The sequence below is a fragment of the Trachypithecus francoisi genome, unplaced genomic scaffold (genome assembly GCF_009764315.1).
Source record: "Trachypithecus francoisi isolate TF-2019V2 unplaced genomic scaffold, Tfra_2.0 Contig01621, whole genome shotgun sequence".
NCBI lineage: Eukaryota > Metazoa > Chordata > Mammalia > Primates > Cercopithecidae > Trachypithecus > Trachypithecus francoisi.
In genome coordinates this window covers 357286-375854 of record NW_022681446.1, presented here as the reverse complement: position 1 = coordinate 375854, position 18569 = coordinate 357286, and the positions used below count along the sequence as shown (strand labels likewise).

At 61.8% G+C, this 18569-nt stretch overlaps 1 protein-coding gene across 3 annotated transcripts in view; it reads right to left on the bottom strand.

Annotated features, from left to right (window-relative positions):
* Positions 1-18569, bottom strand: part of TP73 (tumor protein p73) — a 90627-nt gene that overhangs the window by 11566 nt on the left and 60492 nt on the right. For all 3 annotated transcript variants that reach the window (XM_033195877.1, XM_033195862.1, XM_033195869.1), the window contains exons 4-6: positions 17030-17272; positions 2721-2907; positions 1885-2000 (exon numbers count right to left, since the gene is read on the bottom strand). In XM_033195877.1, the coding sequence (XP_033051768.1) occupies positions 1885-2000; positions 2721-2907; positions 17030-17272 (546 nt within the window). The remainder of the gene's footprint in view (positions 1-1884; positions 2001-2720; positions 2908-17029; positions 17273-18569) is intronic.

Genomic DNA, 18569 nt, shown 5'->3' with positions numbered 1-18569 from the left:
TCACCCCATCCACCCACCCATTCATGAATATCACTGAACACCAAGCACTGGGCTGGTTCTGGGTTCTGGGAGGGCTCAGACCTGGTCTCTGCTCTCAGAGCAGCACAGAGTCCTGCGGTCTGTTTGCCCCAACCTTCTCCCCTGACACAGGCTGGAGGTCAAGCCCAGATGCTGGGTGTGAGTGTGTGTGCCTGCACAGATTTTGGGGGCGTGTGTGTTGCATGCTGTGGGCTCATCTGGGCAGAAAGAGGAACCAGAGCTGTCCTCAGCAAACCCACCCCCAGCACACTCCCGTTTCCCAGGGATTTTGCAGTACAGCTGCGACATGAACCAAAAATCTGTTTTTTTTTTTTTTTTTTGAGACGGAGTCTTGCTCTGTTGCCCAGGCTGGAGTGCAGTGGCCGGATCTCAGCTCACTGCAAGCTCCGCCTCCCGGGTTTACGCCATTCTCCGGCCTCAGCCTCCCGAGTAGCTGGGACTACAGGCGCCACCACCTCGCCCGGCTAGTTTTTTGTATTTTTAGTAGAGACGGGGTTTCACCGTGTAGCCAGGATGGTCTCGATCTCCTGACCTCGTGATCCGCCCGTCTCGGCCTCCCAAAGTGCTGGGATTACAGGCTTGAGCCACCGCGCCCGGCCCAAAACTCTTGATCAATGAGTATCCCCAGACCACAATGTGGGCAGTTTTCACATCACCCTGGAGACAAATAGAAAAGCCATTCGGGGTTTGGGAAAATCTTGGCCTTTCTCAGAACTGCTGTCACACGGCAGCCACCAGGGGGCGAGAGAGCTCTGCCTTCCTGGCAGGCCGGGGCAGGTGAGGGTGGCACATGGGTTTCAGGGAGCCCTCCTGGGCCCTGGTTCTGCTGACATAAGGGGCTGCTCTTAGAGGATGGTGGGATGGGGACCTCGAAGGGGGCCTGGGTACAGGGTAGAGGGTTGTGGAGGACCTGGAGACTGGGTACAGGGACAGGAGCCTGGGGTGTCCTGGGGGCCTGGTACAGGGATGGGACCCGGTGAGGGAGGCTGGGGCTGGGTACAGCATGGAGCCTGGTCTCAGAACCAGGTACAGGGAAGGCAGAGGCCTGCCATTGCCTGCCTTTCCCTGGGGGCCTGGTACCCACTCCTCACCTGTTCTGCCTCTGCCCCACCACCCTGCAGCAGCTTCAAACCCTCTGTTTCCCCTACCCCAGCCTTTCACACCAGTTGGGCCCCACATCAGCTCCAGAATGGTGTCCCGGAAACTTCTGCTGCCTTTGGGCCAAAGGTCAAACCCCCCAGCCTCTCCGTGTCCCCTTCCCTCCAGCCTGCATGCCCCCCAGTTCCCTGCAGCCCCCACCCACGTGGTGTCCAGCGGGGCCTCCCGGCTCTCCGCCCTGCTGACCAGCCTCAGCCTCCTGCAGGCCGCCTCTCCTGGGCCCCTGGCCTGGCCTAGGAGTCTTTCCACCATCCCTCAACCCCCTTCATAGAATCTGCCACCTCTTCAGGCACTGTTGCTGGTTCGGTTCTGTCCCAGCCAGTCCAGGGTCTAAATGGGCAGGGAACTCCCATCCCCTGAATCCGTGTCTGGGAGCCCCAAGCCAGAAGCAGTGTTGGGCACCAACGGAGCGCAAGGCTGAAGACCCACTCCCCACTATGGAGCGGGGCACACTGAGGCCCTGAGAGGGCCCGAGGCGGATGCGGGGCCAGAGCACCAGTGTGCACAGTGGGGCCTGTGTGGGTGAGGGAGTCCCCGACGCACACTTAACACAGAGCAGGGAGCCCCGGACAGACGCCGCGGGATGGGCAGATCAGCCAACTGAGGAGGGACAGGGGCTGCCTCAGGGGACCCCACACCCCGTACGGCTGACTGCAGGGCCCTGGGCACAGCTGGCTCCCGGCCTACCTGTGGTGGTTCATAGGGCACCACGACGCTCTGCCTGCCGGTGACAGGGTCGTCCACATACTGCGAGAGATTATTGCCTTCCACACGGATGAGGTGGCTGGCTGGGGCAGACTGTCCTGCCGGGAGGGGGCAACACTTCAGAGAGGTGCACAGAGGTGCCCACCCCATGCCAGGTGCAGAGAGGTGCCCAGCCCTGTACCAGGCAGAGAGGTGCCCACCCCTGTCAGGTGCAGAGAGGTGCCCAGCCCCTGCCAGGTTCAAAGAGGTGCCTGGCCCCATGTCATGCGCAGAGAGGAGCCTGGCCCCATGCCAGGCACAGAGAGGTGCCCACCCGTGCCAGGTAGAGAGGTGCCCAGCCCTGTCAGGTGCAGAGAGGTGCACAGCACTGTGCCAAGTGCATCGCAGCAGAACTGAGACCACCAGGCCCAGTCCGTGGGCTTCCAGATGAGGCTCAGGCCGGCTGGCAGCCCTTGTGCCTGGGGGTGCCTGCCCAGTGGCTCTGTTCCCTGATTCTCCTGCTAATCCATGGGGTAGCCCATAAGCCTTGCCAGGCACACTGGAGAGAGGGGCTATGGCACATAAGATATCTGGGGCCCCAGAAGGCCGCTGCCCCTCAAACTCTGCCCAGACCACTTGCCCCTGCCCAGGAGCATGGGCCCCGCAGGCCCCAGTCAAAACTGGGAAAAAGGGGGCTGGGGGAGGCACTGAAAGCCCTCCCAGGAGAATGCTAAGCCCATGCCATCAGCCCCACTCTCTCCCAGTTAGGCAGCCCCCTGCTGTGCTGTGCAGGATGCTGGGCAAAGTGTCACCGGAGGGGAGGAGCTGGGGGCCCTCACCTTCGTTGAAGTCTCTCCCGAGCTCGTGGTTGGGGCAGCGCTTCACGATGTCGGTCACGTGCTCCGCCTTCTTGTAGACAGGCATGGCTCGGATGGCGGTGCCTGGGGGTGGTGGGGTGGACACCTTGATCTGGATGGGGCACGTCTTGGCGATCTGGCAGTAGAGTTTCTTCAAGAGTGGGGAGTACTGGGGCGGGGGAGAGGGAGCAGGTGAGACCGGTGGTCCCAACTGCACCCCTGTCCAGGCCACCCCCCATCGGGAGCCATGTTCTCCCCACGGGAGCCCCTCCACAAGCTCCAGATGAAGACTGCCCCGAGCAGCCCCTCTGTGAATCCCTCCAGGTGTCTGTCCTTCGAGGTGCGAATCCAGGCACGGCTGCCCTGGCACCCACTCCACAGCCATCAGGTCATTTGGGCCCCATGACAGCAGGGGTGTGAGTGCCGGTGGCAGCCAGGTGGAGAGGCTTTAGGTTTATGGATGGGGACAAGAAAGGCCAGGAGAGCAAGAAGGGGCTGCTGGAGAGTGAGGGCGGGAATGGGGGCTGGGAGCCAGGCCTGCGGAAGCCATGTCCCCCACTGCAGTGCTTTGAGGAGGGAGATTTGCAGCATTGAATCTGTTTTTAAGACCAGAGCTAGGCTTCTCTGGCATTCGCACAGAGCAAGTGTGATGGGCTGGGTGCCCCGATGCATTCAAGTGTCCATAGAGAGCTCTCTGGGTTGGTGTGTGTGTGAAGGCCTGTGACGGTGTGAAGGCCTCTTATGCCCTCAGCAGCCCTGGTGACTCTGACACCCTCTCCTGCTGGGGCCACCAAGTCTGAGCAGCCGAGCCAAGCCTCAGTATCCCCAGCTTGGGACTCAAGGAGCTAAGAGGTCTGTCCAGGGCCGACATGGGCCCTGCTGTGGGAGGACTGGATGACATCCTTCCTGATCCAGCCCCTGCAGAGGCCTCCAGCATCGTTGCCCCACAGGGCCCGGCTGCCCATCTGAGGACCCAGGCCGGCTCTTATGAGTTCTAAAAGGGATCCCGCTGAGGCTGCTGCAGGGGCGTCCACTCACTTCCAAGCTGGCTGATTTCCCAAGTGTCTGGCTCCTGGGCACCTGCTGGGAGTCCTCATGCCCTCTCCCCACAGGGCCATCAGGGATGATCCCCGGTCTCAGGTTCAGAGAATGACTTCTGCTCCCACCCCATGCCCTCTGCGCCCCTCACCAGCCCGCGATGACTCAGAATCACAAGTCACTGCAGCTGCAAATGCCCTGGAGGATGTCCCATCGCACTCCACCATGGAACAGTTGGGGAAACTGAGGTCAGACACAGGGAGCTACTGGCAGAACCAAGGAAGCCCTTTGCCAAGGAAGATAGGGAGCCCTGACCCCCTGACCCCCACTGGCCACCTGTGCTGCCTCTCTGGCCATCAAGGGACACGAGGGGCTCTCAGGAGCCACACAGGTCCTTGGCAGGTGCAGGCACACGAAAAGCGAGGAAGGAAAGAGGAGGAAAGAGACAGGGGAGATGGAGCTGATGGAGCCTATGAGCCACGGTGGGTGGGGCCTGGGTCCGCAGCACCCTCAGTGCCCCTGTCTCTGCGCAGTAGGATCAGTCCCCTCTTTGATGAGTTACTTGGGCTCCCCGAATGGGACCCAGCCAGGAACGCTGGCCTGTCCCTGCCGTGGGTGTGAGGGGACTGGAGGGACAAGTGGAAGGGGGTCTTTCAGTGGCCTCCTCAGGATGGGAATTGGATACCAAAGGGCTGGCCCCTCTTAGATCCTCCATCCATCTGGAGCCCCTGGAGCTAGAGTGGCTCCACTACCCCTGCCTGCGACCCCCACTTTGGGCACAGGGCCTTAGGCAGGAAGCTGCCCATCCCCAGTCCTGTTAAAAATGCAGAAAGGAACCATCATGCACAACCCTGCAGGTGAGGCTGGGCGCTGTTTAGAAAAGCAGGAAACAGGTCGGGTGCAGTGGCTTACGCCTGTAATCCCAGCACTTTGGGAGGCCAAGGCAGGCAGCTGAGGTCAGGAGTTGGAGACCAGCCTGGCCAATACGATGAAACCCTGTCTCTACCAAAAATACAAATATTAGCCAGGCAAGGTGGTGGGCGCCTGCAGTCCCAGCTACTCAGGAAGCTGAGGCAGGAGAATTGCTTGAACCCGGGAGGTGGAGGTTGCAATGGGCCAAGATCTCACCATTGCACTCCAACCTGGGTGACAAAGCGAGACTCCATCACAAAAAAAAAAAAAAGAAAGAAAAGGAAAGCAGAATCAGCCTTGCAGAGCCAGCAACCCTCAGCCTCAGCCCTGTGTGGGCAACTGCCCTGGACAATTGGAGCTGCAGCCTTGGGCACGGCAGGAAGGACAGGAGTCCCCTTGTTGTGGGGTCAGTCTGGCTTCCCTGGAGGTGACCGCTGACATACAGTGTCCCCACCATTACAAATGCCCCCTTTGCTCCCCACAGCATCACTTGGGAGGATAAGCAGGTAGCCCTGTCCCCAAGGCACATGGGAACAGCTCACAGTTCAGATCCTCTGAGACTTAGACCCACAGGAGACTCAGGCAGGGCTCTCAGCCCAACCTTGGAGTGGGCTGTGTCCAGACACTGGTCTCTTGGACAAAGGCCCTGCCTGAAGCCACACACCATGCATGGTCTCCATCTGTGCTGGGTGGGGACAGAAAGAGGAGGGGCCAGGTGGTGGCAGGCTTTTGTCTGCCAGTGTCCCAAGCAGGGGAGAGGAACACAGGGCCTGCAGCTGTGTTGCCAGGCTTCTCTGAGGCCAGGCCACCTGCAGGGCAACCTGCCCATCGCTGAGCATTTATGGAGCACCTCTTGTGTGCAGAGAACACAGGCCCCCTGGAGTTCAGGCACCTGGCTCTGTCCCCCTTGTCTCTCCTCAGTAACGTGTAGCAGCTGGAGGTATGCAGTTGGTACTCAATAAATGCCATCCATCCTAGCCGCTCCCTAGGGAAACTGCAGAGCAGGGAGGGGGTGACAGACCCCCCCCCTTGAAGCAGACCCTGGCTGGGGTGGCTCAGGTTAGAGTCTCAGGGGCATCAAGGAGAAGGGCCTCTGAGATCTGGCCTTGTGGGTGGCAGTTTTGGCTCTGTGTTCTCCTGCTAGGACGCCTCTCCGCCTGCATCTGTGACTCACTGCGTGTCCCCTGGGAACACAGTGGCCTGCAGGTGTCAGTGGCTACTGCACCCTTGTCATTCTCAGCACCAGGTGAGGAGATGTTGGTTGCCAGGGGCTGGAGCTACACACGCCCCGCTCCCCTGCAGTTCCCTCTCTGGGGCTGAGTCCCCCGAGGCGTCTTCCACCCTGGTGCCCCAGTCCACGGCCTGAGGTGGGGGGCATTAGATCCACCAAGGAGCCCCAGACACTCAGGGGGAGGGGAGGCCGCCTGGGCTCCTCAGTCGGTTGGACACAGATGGAGTAAGGCTCTGGGTGCAACCAAGCCTGAGGGCTGCCCCGGCAGCCCCCACTCCCTGACAGCCCATGGAGTCTTAACGGCTGTTAAGGGGGTTTCACAGCTCCTGCCTGGCCCCTGCAGCCCTTCCCCTAGGCCCCTGCCCCAGCACCCCCAGCCATAGTCCTCTGCAGAGCCTTAGCTCCCGCCCGCCCGGGCCTCAGGGTCAGCCGTGCTCCCATTTCGCAGACCTACGCAGCAGCGGCCTCTTGGCAGCGCCCTGCTGAGCCCGCCCTGCTCCCTCTGGGGCTCCGGGCAGGGTGAAGTGGTGATTCCTGCTCTGGAAGCTGCGTGGTGGGGCGTCCCAGGGCCAGGGCGCACGAAGTGGGTGCAGGGCCCAGTGCGTGCTTCTGTCTGCACTGTCGGAGGGACTCCCGTCTGCATGAGGTCTTGGGGGCCCAGGCGCGGGGAGCACTATGGATGCCCCGCCCCGCCCCGGGGAGGGGCTTGGGCGCGCCGGGAGCTGTCCCTGGTACCTGGTGCAGGCGGCGGCCGGACCACTCACCCGGGGAAGTGGGGGCTGGGATTGGAGTGTGGAGTGACCTAGGGCGGGCAAGTCTTCGACCTGGGCCAGTGGTGGAGGGAGGCCCAGGCCTCAGGGTGGACAACAAGGAGGCCGCTGCCCTCAGGCGATGTGAGCACCTTTCCTCCTCTCTGGCCGGTAAGGCCACCACGGTCCTGGGCTTGGCTCTCCTCCCCACAGGGGTGTCCCCAGTGCAGTGCTCACATGGCCTTCGGGGCACACATGCCTGGCAGACCTCACCCTGGCACCAACTGGACCCCAGGTGCCCAGCCTGGCCGGAGTTGGGTGACCTCGGGGAGGGATGTCTGTGATGTCCCTGCCCTGGCAGCATCTGGGGGTGGGACACAGGTGGCCACGGGAAGGAAGGGAGCCCTGAGAGATCCAGGTCCTTCCAGAGGGTGGCTGAGCCAGGACGGCTTGAGCACTTCCCCAGCTCCTTCCTCCTATCTCCCCAGCAGGACTCTGGGCTTCAGGCCTGGGATTGGCCCTGTGGAAAACAGGCAGGAGGAGGAGGACTCCGGTGGAGCCTATTCTATAGGAAAGGTCACGTGGAGACGCTCCCTCTCTGCCGCCCCCCTCCTACCTTCTCCTTCCCTAGAACCGCTAGATGGATGTGTTTCAACAGATTCTGAGCTGATAAAATCGTATTTATCTTCGGCTGTTGACACGGAGCCGCCTGGACTTGCCTGCCCAGGGTGCATGCGCCGTCCTGCTTGCAGGAAAGGGTTTGCCCAAACGCCACTGCACCCGTCCCTCCCCACGCTGCCGGCTCCTCTCCGACCCTCCTCTCCTTCCCCTCCTCCCCCGCCCCAGTCCAACGTGGGCCCAGCCTGGCTGGGAGCCCTGGGCCTGGCAGGGCTGGTGCGGGGGTGGGCGAGGGGCGGGTGCGGCGCGGGGCTGCTAATTTCCTCATGCCCGCTCCTCGCTCCCCGGCAGCTGGGTGCCCGGCGCGGGCAGGTTTGGGCAGGAGGACAGCGGAGAGGTGATAATAACTTGTCTGTCATTTTCCCGGGACGTGTAGCATCTTGCAAACCGCAAATACCGTTAACCAGTGTGGGTGAATCTGTTGCGACAGATTCTGGAAGATGGGGCCTGCGGTGGGGGCTCTTATTTTCTAAATGATTTTTTTTGTTGCCCACTTTTATCCACTTTCGTTGCTTGTGTGTGCATGTGTGTGTTTAGGGGCGCGTCGCTCTCCTCTCTAGGGTTACAGGCCTCTTTGAGCCCACCCTCTGCCAAGGCCATGGACCCTTCCTCTCCCTAGAAAAGCTCCTGGGGCTAAGCCACAGAACCCTTGCCATTACATTCATGGGTTCACAGATGGACCCCCCAAAACACGTGCACGAGCCAGGGTCAACAGCCTGTGGATTAGGGTCCTCCTGGGTCCCTTTCTCCTTCTGAGAGAGGAAGGGTATACTCAGGTGGCAGCCACAGGGCCCCCTCGGTGACAGCCCCCTTCATGGGAGGCTGTGGCCTTCACTGGTGCACAATGTCACTGTCACCCTCAGAGAGCTGATGGGAGCACAGGCTGGGCTCTGACAGATGTCAGGGAGGCCTGGCCGGATGTCACAGGGCTGGTCCCTCCCTGCCCCAAGGAAGCCAGCAGCCTGGGGAGGGGGAAAGGACACATGTGGCAATCGCCCCTGTTTCAGGACACCCTGGTGTTAAGCGGGGGCTCCCATGGTCAACTGCTCCATGGTCCACTGCTCCCAGTGAGCAGTGACAGCTCACTCACCAGGACACCCACAGCCCACAGGCCAGGCAGATGAGAGGCTCAAGCTAGCTTCAGAATGCCTGTGAGGCCACAGCCAGTGCCAGGCCCAGCACTGCCCAAGAAAACAGGCTGCTGTGAAAGAGCTCCTGGCTGGGGGGCTGCTGGGGACAGATGTGTCTGCTGCCAGCCGGGGCTCCCAGGCCAAGAGCTCTGTGGAGGATGAACCAGAGGCAGAAACATCCTCTGCAGATGCCAAGTCATCCTCAGCCATGACGGAGGCCTGGTAGAGCCCCAGAGGCTGTGGACAAGAAATCACTCTCTGGGGAGGGCCGGCCAGGGGCTAGAGGGACCCTCCGGAGCTGGCAGCCTGCCCCACCATGACCTTGAGCCATGTCCTAAACAGGTGAGCAGCAGCCACACGGGGGACTCTCACAGCCTGGAAGCACGGCTCCCTGGGAGACACTGAGTACACCCCTTTCAGCCAAGGCCCAAAGGCCACGAGCCCCCAGACCACAGGAGCTGGAGCCAGCTCGGCCCACGTCCCATGCACAGCTACCTCTAGAGATCTCTGTCCTGGGCTGTGATCAGGGGAGGGGAGGGAAGCAGGTATGTGCTGAGCCCAGGACAGACTTGGTGGCTTTGTCTCCAGTGCATAGTGAAGGCCCAGGGGTCCGGTAGGAGACGAGGGCCACAGCCAGAGGAGATAAGAGGGGTCTAGTGTCGGGGGAGGCTGGAGGCAGCATTTGCCCGAGGTGTCTGCCTCTGCTGGTGTGGAGACCTGGGGAGACCGTGAGCGCTATCCACCTGCTGGGGAATGGGGCACAGCTATGCTGCCTTCTCCATGGGGCACCCAGGTCTACCCTCATGGCCACATCCACTGCCCATTGGTGCCTGCCCTGTGCGGGGCCCTCATCCGACCTTGGCCCTGGGAGGTCAGGCACTGTCACTCCGTTTAGCGACCCAAACCTGCCTGCTAAGCTGGGGTGAACCAGCACCCAGACCAGAGCTGTCTGACCTCCAAGCTCCATCTCCCAGCCCTTTGTCACTGCCGGGCTTGACTTGGGGCCTGGGGTCGGCATCTGGGCAGAGACCTGCCTTAAGCACCCCTGGGTTCCAGGAAGACTGGGCACTGCAGAGGTGTCAGGTGGGACACAGGCTTCATACCCCGTGGTTGGGCTTAAGCTCGTCAGGGGTAAGGGGAACAACAGCCAGGGGCCTCACTTGTCCTGGTCCTGCTGGGGAGGGGTCTCCATGGACAACAGAGACTGAGACTCACACAGACTTCCTTGTGTCTGGCTGGGATTGGGTGGCCCAGCCTGGACAGCTCCAGCCTCTGCTTTGCTGCCGAGATGCTGTGTGAGGAGCTCAGGGCCCAGTCCACACCCGCTCGCCGCTGTCCTGATTCCCAGCTATTATCACTATCACTCTGCCCAAGCCCAGGAAGGAATGAGCTGCCCAGGCAGGGTGAGGAACTCCATCTGCTCTTATTCCAGGACCCAGGTACCCCCTCTGGGGCCTTGGGGACAGAGGGGGTGGCAGGACAGTGCCCTGGGTCCGTGGAGACAAAAGCTGGGTTTGCAGAGGGCCCCGGAACGCCCACCAGCAGCTGCCCCTCCACTCTGAAGACACGGAGTGTTCAAAGCACCGCACTCAGCCTCTGCCCCCAGCTGGGACCAAGCACAGGGTCCTCTGCCCACAACTTGCTTTTTGACAGCGCCATCCTGTTGCCTGGCCTCTGGCAAGGACCTAGCTAGCGGGGCTGTGGGCCAGGCCCTGGAGCTGTCCCGCACTGTCCCACAAGAGGCCCAGCAGGCTGGCAGCAGACCTACTCTGCTCACTGCACAGAGGGCCCCTTAACTGCTGGGGAGGAAACCCCGCCATCCTCGCCCCCACCATCCTCGCCCGCCATCCTCGCCCCCGCCATCCTCGCCCCCACTATCCTCGCCCCCACCATCCTCACCCCCACCCTGACTTGTGGCTTTGAGGAGAAGCCAGGATTAACCCAGCCTTTTGAGGCCCGGCTTTGTCAGCCGTGGGGATTGGAAGGGTGCCCCAGGGTCAGTGGGTGTCCTCTGCTCACAGGACACCCACTCTGGTCGCAGCTTCCTGGGATAGCCTTGGTGGCTGGAATTGGCAGCAGCTGGAGGTGGCCGGGGACAGTGGAGGGAAGGGAGTAAGCTGTGGACATGGTGGTAGGGGGGGTCCCTCTTCAGTTTTTAAGGTAATAGTTGGCTAGAATCTAGGTTTTGCTAAACTTTGTAGCTCTTCAGTGAAATGCCTGGGGGAAGGAGAATTTTGGCCTCTAAATCTCTGACCCCCTGCAGAGAGTGGTGTCTCCCCAGTGCCAGGTGCAAGGAGTTGGGTGCCTCGCTCCAGTGGCATGGCTGGGGGAGGGGTGGGTTTTCAACCCTTGGGGTGGCCCTGGGCTTTAGGGAACTCCCCTGTGCGGTTTCCCCATGGGGTCTGACTTCTGCTTCACTGAAGCCTGGAGTGCTGTTCACTTCTCCACAAGAGTCTTTCTGCCCTAAAATGCGCTGCCCCGCTCACAGCCTCTGCAGCCCCATCATAGCCCCCAGCTGTGGACACCAGCCTCGGCCGCCACCTCGTCTCTGCACCTCACGCTGTCCGCCTGGAGCGCAGAGACGATGCTTTTCTTTCCAGCCAGGACACCCTGGAATGGTCTGACCCCCTCTTCCTGGGGCTCCTTGGAAAAGGGACAGAAGGTCTGGAGGTGGCTCAGGGGCTTCTTGACCCAGAGGCAGGGGCTGGGCTTCCAGGGTCCGTCCAGATACCTTGAGTGTAGCTTCTACTTTTGGAATCTCGGAAAATCCCAGAAGTGACCACTGGCCTGGGGTAGCAGAAACCCAGCAGACCGGGAAGCAAAACTTTAACTCGCTGCCCAGCTGAGCCTCTCACCTTGCCCCGAGTCCCACGCGGCCCAAGGTCCAGGTCACCCAGGACTGCATCTTGGCGTCAGCACTAGGTCCAGGAGAAGCCGGGGACAGTCCTCCCCTGCGGGCCTCTCTTTCCCCCTGTCAACGGGAGCTAGTGGTACTGAGGCCAGGCCTGGGAGGGGCGAAGGAAGAGGGGGCAGGGAGGCACCAGGAGAGGCCGGTCCCCAAGCCTAGCTGCCTGGCTTCTCGCCCGTGAGGCTGGCCAGCCTCGGAGCAGTCCAGTGATAGAGTGTTCCCGAGGGATTTTCCTTTGTCACTAAAACCAAGCAGTGAAAGCAGACAGGGATGGACTCGCCACCCCCAGCCCCAGTTCGATTCACTGGCAAACAGCAGTGGAAGGCTCACAGAGGCCGAGGCACAGCCTGGGCTGCCCCCACACCCTGCTTGGTCCAAAACTTTCTCCCCTAGGGACAGGCAGGTCCCTCTGAGAGGTCAGCACCTCACTATTACTGGTTCCCCTGGGGGCCCTGATGGTCATAGGGACCTGCCTATGGTCCCTCGGGGAGCAGAGGGTTGGGCAGGGGGCAGGGGCTGTTCATGGGGTCCTGTCCAGGGACATGCAAGGGCCGGGGGAGCCACCACATGGGCTGCAAGGGCAAGGTTAGGGGTCTGGCTGCTGGGGCCAGGCCCAGCTCCGCCCTCTGCTGACAGGTGACCTTGGTGTGCCCTCTGGGAGCCTCAGTTTCCTCATCTGTAAAATGGGGAGCGTGGGAGGCTCTGCACACAGGGGCAATGTTGCTGCCAATGCTACTAATCAGACATGCTGGGTCCGCAGGGCTGTGGACTGGAGTCCTAGAAAATAGATGATTCTTCCTAAAACGTAAATTGGATCATGCCTCTCCCACAACAGTCTCACACCTATGGAAGGGAATCCTGTCCCCTGAGGGGTTCTCTCTCCTGTCTCCTCCAAGAAGCAGGCAGTGTGGGGTGGGGCAGCAGGACCCAGGGTCTCAGAGCTGGGGCCTCTGCAGCCTCACTCGGGGACTCCAAGGCTAAGTTCTGTGCCCTCCAGGGCCCAGGAGTGAGTTCCTCTGACTGCTCCAGAAAGTGGAGAGAGAAGAGCCGACCTGCCCCGGAGGCACCGACCGCAGCCCGAGCAGGCCTGCTGGAAGCTCCGTCCCTGCCGCAGATCCCTGCGCCGCACCATGTGAACAATTGCTGCAATCTCACCCTAAATACTCTTGTTTCCCCTAATAATCCATGTTTCATCTCCACAATAAACATTGTTAGAACTCTTCCCTCAGCTTTACGCACATATAATTGCTTCTGGTGCCAGTAAAAGGTATTAATTCCACTCATGCATTCCATAAACTTTTAGGATAACGCAATTGATACCACGATCGTGTTGGGACACCTCCGCTATTATTCTCCTGCTTGCAAGCCTCCGAGGTGCTGGGAAGGTTGCTCCAGACCCATTAGTGTTGACTCAGCCTCATTCTCCCCAAGAATCCCGAGCAAAGCCTTTGTGCTTCCCTGACCATCCTTCCATATGTCCCTCCTGGAGGGGGCTTTCCTAGACGTGGAGTCACCTCTCCCCTAAGACGAACATGTGCATTCGCGCACACACACACACGCACACACACACGCTGAGTCTGAGAGCAGCTGGAGGGCACTCAGGGGGCTGTGTCCAGCCCCCTGTGTCCATCTGTCTGTCTGGAGGGATACTGGGGCAGCCGGCCACCGCACCTGTGTGTGTCCTCATCCTCCTGCCACGGCAGCCTGCCTCGTGGGCTGTGGGTGGTGTCACTCAGCATGCCCTGAGGTGCCCACAGATGCTGTGCTGGGCCAGGGCTTCCAACCCCACAATGCTTTCTTGCCTGACCTCAGAACGCTGTCCCCAAACTTCCCAAACACCAAGGACAGCCACCTTCCCCAATGAGGCTGAGCTGGGGGCAGAACGGCTGAGCCGGGGTGTCACAGCATCCGATGCCCACCGTCTTGGGCTGTTCCAACAGCTAGAGGAACTCTTGTGCATTCTCCTCCCCGAGGGCCTCCTGGAACCAGCTGTCTGAGCCACTGCCAACCTGCAGGGCTCCCAGGACAGGAGTGGCCAGCAGGGCTCAGAGGCCAGGCCATGCCCTGCAGAGAGCTCTGCCCATGCTCTGACCCCACACTGTCCCACAGAGGGTGTCGAACTGGGAGAAGGGTACTGGTATCACCATCAGCCCTGCACTCACAAAGAGCACACGTGTGTGGAGCACTCCCCAGGCACCCTGCCCTGCCCTAAGAAGTCCCAAGAGCCAGCTCCTTTGTCCCTACCATGGCTGGCAGGCCACGCTCTCTCTGCAGGTGAGGATGCCAGGGCAGAGGGGCGAAGGAGCAGGTGCTCCCAGGCAGACCTGGGATCAGGACCCCAGCAGGTGCCAGCTCCACCCCTCTCACCATGCAGGGTCCCTCTCACCAAACGCCAGCCTTGCCCTGTCACTGGTCACTGGTTACACTCTCGTGGCTAAACACAAATCCTTCCTCTGGCTCTCGGTTACCCATGACCCGCCTCCTCCTCCTCCTGGCTTTCCATGGGTGGGAGCTCTAGAACCCTGGGCAGCGACGAGGGGAGGCCTGTGCATGTACATGCATGGCTGTGTGTTTCCATGTGCCTGCGTGTGCATAATGGACTTGTGTATCCATGCGTGTGCATGCATGTGGGAGGGTGCCATGTCTGTGTGTGTATACACACATATGCACAGGCCTGTGAACCGCAGCCTCCAGACCCCTCAGTGCCCAAGGAGATCTGAAGTCTGAGGGAAGCTGCTTAGGACAGATGGACACCTCCGGGCCTGGGGAGACCCATCGTGGGCCTCAGCAAAGCAGAGGTCAAAGACCCCAGTAGCAGCTGTGGTCACCTGGGGACTGGCGAGGGTGTTTTTCCTGACTGGGGAGAAAGGAGGGCGGCAGCCAATGTGGAACTGTATTCGAGAAAAATAAGAATTATCCATCAGTTACCAGTCGGCTGGTGTGCCGGGAGCCCAGGGAGCCACGGTGCAGAGGCCGGACGCAAGTCCAGGCAGCAGGTCCGGGCAGTGCCCGCACGGTGGGACCCCAGAGCTGGGAGCAAGTGGGCTGCCTGGAGGCCCTGTCCCACACTGTGAGCCGACCACCTGCCTGCCCCTCCCTGGGCAAGGGAAGAAGCCCTGGTGGAGGGGGTTCTGCCCCCAGACAGCTGAGGTGCCAAAAATCTCATTATCAGTGTTTGTTCCACCTCCACCCCCTGGATCCACAGGGCTTCGGAGGAGGAGTCCTGGGTGCAGGCGACAGCATCTTCTTCCCCAGCTCGCGCCCCAACCCCCAGCCCCAGCGCATCCACAAAGCCCAGCAGGGAGGGAGCGAGGAAGTGGGGGCATCGCTGCTCCTCTCCTGGGCACCAGGCACAGCCTTCCCCTCCCCCGGGTGCAGCTGACCAGCCCGTCCTGCAGAACAAGGCAATTGAGACAAAACCATGAAGTCCCTTGAACCTGATGCCACACACCTGGCAGGAGGTGGGGGTGGCAGACACCCCAGGTGGGGGAAGTCAGCCAGCAGAGGGCTTTGCTCCTGTCCTTCCAGGAAGATCAGCTCAGACCACATGCAGTGCATCCCAAGCACAGTGGAGACCCCACCAGCATCCCCAGACCATGGGAGGAAGGGAGGCAGAGCTCCCAGAGCTGCCTGCCAGGACTTCAAGGGGACACTCTCTGGAAACCACCAGCATCATAAACCCCAGGGCAGGAGGTCAGTGTCCTTAGAGGGGAGAGAGTGGACTTAGGCAACAAGCCTGAGCGTGGGAGAGAAGCAGTGGAAAGTCTCCCGCTGCTGGAGTGTGCAGGTGAGGATGCCTTGGGGCTTTCTGACCTGGCTTCAGGTGGCCTCACCGGATCTTCAAGTGGGGTAGAGGGATAGTCCGGGTCTCCCTTGCCCCACAGGCAGGTGCAGCTGCCACAAAACCACTCCTTTGGGAGGCCTAGGCCAGCATGCCCACCACCACCACAATTAAGATAACACATGGGCCTCCTGCTGCAAGCTAAGTGCTGTGGTGACCACGGCCCCAGCACGGTCTTCCCATCCTTATCTCCACCGTGTAGTAAGGAGCGTGGAGGGGTAATTTCCAAATGGAGAAAACGGGGCGTTAGGGCTGGGGTCGGCATTCCCTGCCAGATGGGGATGGGAGGCCCTGGAGGAGGTGCCAGGTCCTCTGCCCCTCGGCCCAACATCCCATGGAGCCCCTTCCCATCAAGCCCAGGGAGTCTGGGCTGAGCCTTCTCTTAGCCCGGAGCCAGCAGTTGGGGGAGCCCATGGCTGGAATGAGAATCAGAAACAACCGCAGGTGGGGGCGGGCGGGGCCTGGAACCCAGACCCCAGACCAGCCCGGCAGGACTGTCCGGCTTCCTGCAGAGCCTGACAGGCTACCTTAGGCTCCGCCCTGCCCCTCGGCCCTCCAGGAGCGTGGGAAAACCGCAGCTATGGCCGGCAGCATAGTGGGACCTGGTTCTTAAAGCGGAAAAACCCGAGGGGCCCTTTCTCAGCACCCCCCACAGTGGGTGGGAATGCAGCCGCCCTGCGTGGACTTCAGGGAGCCAGCATTGAGCTGTGCCCAGGGGAGACGGGGCCTCGTGGGGGAGGGGCGCTGCCCAGTGGACCAGACCAACCATGTGTCCCATAGAGCCCCTCCTGCAGCCACAGCCCAGGTGTCCGGGCAGGGCTCACTTGCCCCCTCCTCGGTGCAGGAGGGGAAACCCGGAGAGCTCTTGGGGCTGCTCTTCCCGCCCAACCCCTGCGTGCCCTCCACTCCTGGCTGAGGTCATGCAGCCTTCACCTTGCCCCTCCTGACAGACCCCCGCCCTGGAAGCCATCTGGGCAGGGCAGCTCAGTGGGTAGGAATACAGATGCAGAGGTGGTTGCCCCCACTTACTATGAGCAGAACTCTGGGCGAACCACTTCCCTCCCCAAGCCTCAGCCTCCTTGGCTGTAAAAGGGAGCAGTGATGGAGTCAGCCCTGTGCGTTGTTGGTGGGTGCAGGAGTTAGCTCAACTCAAAGCCCTGAGCACGGTGCCCGGCTCGAGGAGAGTGGCTGTGTGCACAGGTGATGTTATCAGAGTGAGCAAGATCCCCACCATGGGCCAGGCTGTCCCCAGGGGCACCGCAGTGAGGACCTGAGTCCTCAGCACGGTGGTTCCACCCCATCTCCTCGGCGCATGCCAATTCCTGGAAATGCCACCCCAGAGACAGTGCTGGCAAAGCCCGAATCTACCCACCCGCAGATGCGTCTCGCTGCCTGGAGGAGGCAGGTTCTGCAGACCCTGGGCTGTGGGCCTGTCTTGGACAGACAACTCTTGGCAGCAGAGCCCCTGCCTCTGCCCAGGAGAGGATTTCAAACCAAAGTCCCTACCTGAGCATGGGGAAGCCGCGGGCCAGTCTTGGCGGAGACCTCACCAGCCGGGCCAAGTCCGTCCCCTCTGTGGCCCTTTGGAGGCTGACTTTCTCTGGCCACTCACTTCCAGAGGGGTGGGCACACCCAGACTGCCCGGCCCTGAGACCCGCCTCCTGCCCGAAGCTCCTCCCGGCCCGGGCCAGGTGGGAACCCCGAGCAGACAGTGGGGCGAGCTTGGACCTCTTGAGGTGCGGGGAAGGCGGCCACCTCCTTTCCAGCTCGCAGCCCACAGCCCGAAGGGAGCAGGGGGACTCACCGTCCAGGTGGCTGACTTGGCCGTGCTGGACTGCTGGAAAGTGACCTCGAAGTGGTGGGGTCCGGGATAGTCGGTGTTGGAGGGAATGACAGGTGCGGGCGACATGGTGTCGAAGGTGGAGCTGGGCTGCGCGTAGGGTGAGTGGGTGGGCACGCTGGCGGCGTGCTCCGGGGTGTACGGGCTGGCCGAGGCCGCGCGGCTGCTCATCTGGTCCATGGTGCTGCTCAGCAAATTGAACTGGGCCTGGCGCGGGAAAGGGGAGGAGGAAGGGGGAGACACACACAGTCAGTCGTCCTGTCCCGTCTAGGAGGTGTCCTGTTACAGGAGCCTTAAAGGGCCAGCGGCTCCAGTCATCCCAAATATTTCCCCGGGTCTCTCCCCCATCCCAACAGGCCACTACTTGCGTTGGGATAAACTGACATATTCACCTCGCCCTCCCCTCCATCAGCCTCCCGGTGCCAGGGTTTCTGGGGATCCACCCAGCCGTTGATGAGGCGGAATAGACTCTGCACACCTGGAGGGGAGGCGTTGGGTGGGGGAGGCTCCCAGGCCCTGATGCCCACACGGGCTTCGCTGCACGCTCTGGGCAGCATCGGGGTCTGGACCTCACAGCTCAAAGTGGGGAGATCCAGCCCCAGGGAGCCAGGCAGTGGGTGAGGTGGGCCAGGCACAAGTGGGCCCTGAGTGCCGGGTGCGCACACCTGGGCTTGGGTGCGTGGGTGCCTCTGAGGTGCTGGAGACCAGATTCGGGCCCTCACTAGGTCTGGCCCTCTAGGTGGTGGGATAGGGTGGGGGCTGCTGTTCAATGGCTGAGCCCAGTTTTCCCAGGTGGGCGGCCTCACCCCCGCTGGAAAGGCCGCTCCACGCTCAGGGGCCGGCGAAGCCCCACCCCTGCTGCCCCCTGGCCCGGGGTTCTCTCGCTGGGCCCCTACCCGCAGCTCCCCCGCCAGGACCACACACCAAGGAACAGGAACCCCTGTGAGTGCGTCCCCTGCGCCACCCTCTGTGGGCCCCAGGGACCCCAGCACTGATCAGCCTCTGCCAGGAGCTTAAGGGAGGCCCCAGCTGAGGGAGGGGGTGCTGGCCTGGCCTTGGTGTCTCAGATCCAGGGCAGGGCAGACCTCACTTGGTGGGCCGCCGAGGAAGACCCTCCTTCCAAATCCAGAGGCGGGTACTGGAGGAAGACTGCAGACGCATAAACAGCTTTCCCGTGACCCCCGAGGTTCAGCGCAAACAAACTCCTTTACCCCTCTCCCCGGGCCTACGGTGGGCCCCGTGACTGTCCCCATTTTACAGATGAGGAACCTGAGCTATGGGGCTGGAGACACGATTGGCCCCAGGGATCCAGCGGCCCCAGCTGATGGCACAAAGGTCACCAGTAGCCAGCAAGGTGCAGGCTGAGACCCCCAGACCGTGAACTAGGATTGCAGAGCAGGACGGGGCAGAGCCAGGCGTAGGCAGGCCGGGGGCGGGGGCTCTTCTGCCCTGTGCCCCTCTTTAGAGAAGCTGTGGTGTGCTGTGAGCGCACTTCCCCCTCCCA